This window comes from Olea europaea, chromosome 13, assembly GCF_002742605.1.
Source record: "Olea europaea var. sylvestris chromosome 13, O_europaea_v1, whole genome shotgun sequence".
NCBI lineage: Eukaryota > Viridiplantae > Streptophyta > Magnoliopsida > Lamiales > Oleaceae > Olea > Olea europaea.
The window spans coordinates 17,251,470-17,255,472 of NC_036249.1; the positions used below are offsets into that span (position 1 = coordinate 17,251,470).

Consider the following 4,003-nt stretch of genomic DNA (forward strand, 5'->3'; position numbering starts at 1 on the left):
AATCTTGCACCAAACTAAAATTCATCTCCAACCATTACACCAAAAATCACACCAAATAAATAGTGTTTAACCATTTTCTTCCCTTTTTTTTATTCTTTATAATCTACTTATTTGAAATATTATTTATTTAATTGTTTCATAAATACATAAATTACTAAATAAATAATTACGCTAAATTACGGAAAAGATTAAATTCATTAATAAATATAAAAAATATAGAACAATTAATAAAAATACTACAACAACGAAAATATGAAATAATGCCATTAGAAAATAGTACAATACATTTCGAATTTGGATAGACGACATTACGAAGTCGCTAAATTTTTGCAATTTAATTTTCAGAATTCATATGTTCATCCCACAAATGATCGATTAATGCATTTCGAAGTGCAATGTGAGTTTTTTTATCCTTGATTTGTCTATGACGAGCAAGGAATTCCTGAAAATGTCGATTTTCGTCTTTAACTAACTCAACTTTTGGACTTGACGCTTCCGTCCATTCTTGAACTGGTGCATCAACATTACGTTCGTCCTCGATAATCATGTTATGCATTATTATGCACTTTTTTATGTATCTTTTTAAAAATAAAAATAAAATTAGATTATAGTATGTATGTAGCTCTATTTAATATATTTCGTGTTAACTTTAATAAATAATCGTGTTTGATGTATTTTTTTCGTCTTTTAATTAATTAATTAATTATTATGTCTTACATTTAAAATTTATTTTAAACACAAATAATATTAATATTAATAAAAATAATAATAATTTATTGTATTAAAAAATATATAGCACAAATTACATAGATACCCTCAACAAATTTATTTGGGAAATGTAAAATAAGGGCAAAATGGGAATTTTACACTTTACACCATTTTGGTGCAAAGTGAATAGTGTTGCACCATATTTGGTGCAACACTATTCACTTTGCACCATTTTGCACCAAAATGGTGCAAAGTTTGGTGTTGGATTGGAGCAATTTTGCACCAAAAAATGGTGCAAAATGGTGCAATGGTGTTGTGGTTGGAGATGGCCTAAGAGATGCAGTTTAGTATTCAATCCTAAAGTCAAATGGAACTTTCAAATGTTGAAAGAAAGAAAGTATGAATAATAGCTATGTTTTAACTGAAGAAACCAAAATGTGCCGGAAAAATATTCAATCAGCTTGCTGCAAAATGGTGCAAAGTTTGGTGTTGGATTGGAGCAATTTTGCACCAAAAAATGGTGCAAAATGGTGCAATGGTGTTGTGGTTGGAGATGGCCTAAGAGATGCAGTTTAGTATTCAATCCTAAAGTCAAATGGAACTTTCAAATGTTGAAAGAAAGAAAGTATGAATAATAGCTATGTTTTAACTGAAGAAACCAAAATGTGCCGGAAAAATATTCAATCAGCTTGCTGCAAAATGGTGCAAAGTTTGGTGTTGGATTGGAGCAATTTTGCACCAAAAAATGGTGCAAAATGGTGCAATGGTGTTGTGGTTGGAGATGGCCTAAGAGATGCAGTTTAGTATTCAATCCTAAAGTCAAATGGAACTTTCAAATGTTGAAAGAAAGAAAGTATGAATAATAGCTATGTTTAAACTGAAGAAACCAAAATGTGCTGGAAAAATATTCAATCAGCTTGTAGAAAACTCCCTTAACAGATATCATATGTACAGATTTCCCCGAATGTAATCCCCGAATGTAACAATTCTTGACAAAATCTATTAGATATTCTTTAAAAAAAAAATAAAAAAAAAATAAAAAAAGGCACACAAATTTTGTAATAGAAGGAATTGTAAGGATATGCAGGCATGTTCATATACTGAATTGGACAGGATAAAGGGAAGAAATCTCATATGTATCTGTCTTCTTTAATCTTGTCTAGTCCTATTCAGTCCCTCATACTTAACATTCACTAATGAATAACAATTGATGACTTGACCTGACTTGACTTTGTGCGTGCAAATCCCTCCTAAGTCTGTGCACTGCATCACTAATGAATAACAATAGATGACTTGACCTGACTTGACTTTGTGTGTGCAAATCCCTCTCAATTCTGTGCACTGCATATAACCCGAGCCAAAAACATAAAATCATGGAGCATATTGTGCATAGGATCTTCACAGGGAAGCCAAATTTTCATTCAATTAAAGACCACAAACCACAATCTGCAGGAAAGCCACAAACTTTCCTAGAAAAGTAGATAACCTGAAAACTATGAATTTTCTTGTTCAAGTCTACAATGTTTGTTTTTAGCCATTTGTCATGTTATTACACTGGTTCGTTATTCTTAATGAATACCGGACAATGTATAGACACACATTGTAGTTGGTAACAATTCGAAATGAATATACATATTGTTGTGATTTTACAAAAAAGAAAGCCAGGTCTGCCCAAATCTTTCATCTGGTGCACTCGCTTAACAACTTTTATTCAACTCATATAGCATACAACTAATATTTTTAACAACTAACTCGCAATTATGGAATTTGGTAGTTTTCCATTGACTTCTCCCTTATGTTCCTAAATTGGTGTGCACCTCGAGATGAGAAGCTGCCAGTCTTCAACTCTCTTACACTATATATTAGCTTAGCTAAGTTGGGGAGATAGTGCAATAAGGCATTGCTCAACCTTCCATTTCTAATACATCTTTAAGATTGAACAACAAAAACTAACAAAAGCAAAAATAAGTAATAATAGATTGCTTTTATCACGCAGTAATGAGTAAGAAAACACATCAATGTATCCTCTAACTTATAACTGGAATGCAACGACAGAAGAATCAATTATTTCTCTGATAAAAGAACCCCACTTTGTGCAAAATGCTTCTTCAATAATATATCAAACAGATGACTTAATTTATATAGAATACAATACACTTAATTTTACACTCATATTCAAGAACACCACATATATATAGTACACAAATTGATATAATTCATCAAAAGAGGGATTAATTAAAGCATTAAACCAAATAAAAACAAAGAAGTTCTCATAGTATGAGAAAGATCATCTATACCCATAAACCATTTGTGTATACCTCTCCTTGAACCACCTAAAGCTCTTCCTGATAGATCCCTTAACTTTCCCTTCAACAGTGTAGACTTTATAACTGGCAACCCTCTTTTTCCTCTGCAATTCTGGGTCATTAAAACTCCAATTCTTCGAAACTGCTCCATTTGTTGACTTCACTTTCTTGAATTTCCACTGATCTGCAGGCACAATATCCATCTGGGCATTGTTTTGTGCCGATGAAGATGATGCATATGATGCACTGTAGCACCTTAGATCTTGAAGCCGAGGTGGATTTGAATTGGGTTTGTAACTGGGAACTCCATGGGAGGTGTAGTCATAGTTGCTGGGATTGTAACTTTCAATTTGAAGGCTTTCATCGTTGAGGGATTTGGATCTGAAACCCTCCATTTTAGCTTTAGTTTTCTTAGGTTTGAGAGGTTTATCTGAATGTGTTTTGATTTTTGGGTGGCGGCTTCTGAAGACACAAGTGATGACGACGCCTGGGGGGCTGTTTTTAGCGTCGGTGGAGTGGTGACAACTACAGAGCTGAATGGTTGGGGGATTTGTATGTTGAAATTAGGGGTGCTAAATGGACTGAGCCATTCGTCAGCTCGTTGGTTTAGCTCATTTGGGTTCAATTAGTGACTCATTTAGGCTCGTGTAAGGTCGATTCAAGAATTGAGCCAATCACTCAAAAATTTTCACAAGTCGAGCCTTTCATATTACAGCTTAACGAGTCAAGCCAAGTATGAGTTCTTTTGGCTGACCCACCCACAAGCCTGGACCATGAGTATTGTCCATGAGTCGAGCCATAGAGCTTGATGGTTGGAAGGAGATGTGTGTATGTTGAAATTAGGGTGGCAAAAGGATTGAATCACTCGTAGGTTCAGTCAATAAGTCACTAAGCTTGTATAGGGATGAGTCATGGGCTGAGCTAATCTCTTAAAAAAAATTCTCTGTTCGTGAAACCCTACGATCTTAGACTAGGAGTACTGCCTATGA

General features: G+C 33.9%; 1 protein-coding gene across 1 annotated transcript; it reads right to left on the reverse strand.

The window, feature by feature from the left end:
• Positions 1-334: 334 nt before the first annotated feature.
• LOC111408494 lies at positions 335-3,409 on the reverse strand. The gene is made up of 3 exons (XM_023038245.1): positions 3,027-3,409; positions 2,663-2,746; positions 335-578 (listed from the first exon to the last, which is right to left on the reverse strand). The coding sequence occupies exons 1-3, from the start codon at positions 3,407-3,409 to the stop codon at positions 335-337; spliced, it is 711 nt and encodes a 236-aa protein (XP_022894013.1).
• Positions 3,410-4,003: the final 594 nt, after the last annotated feature.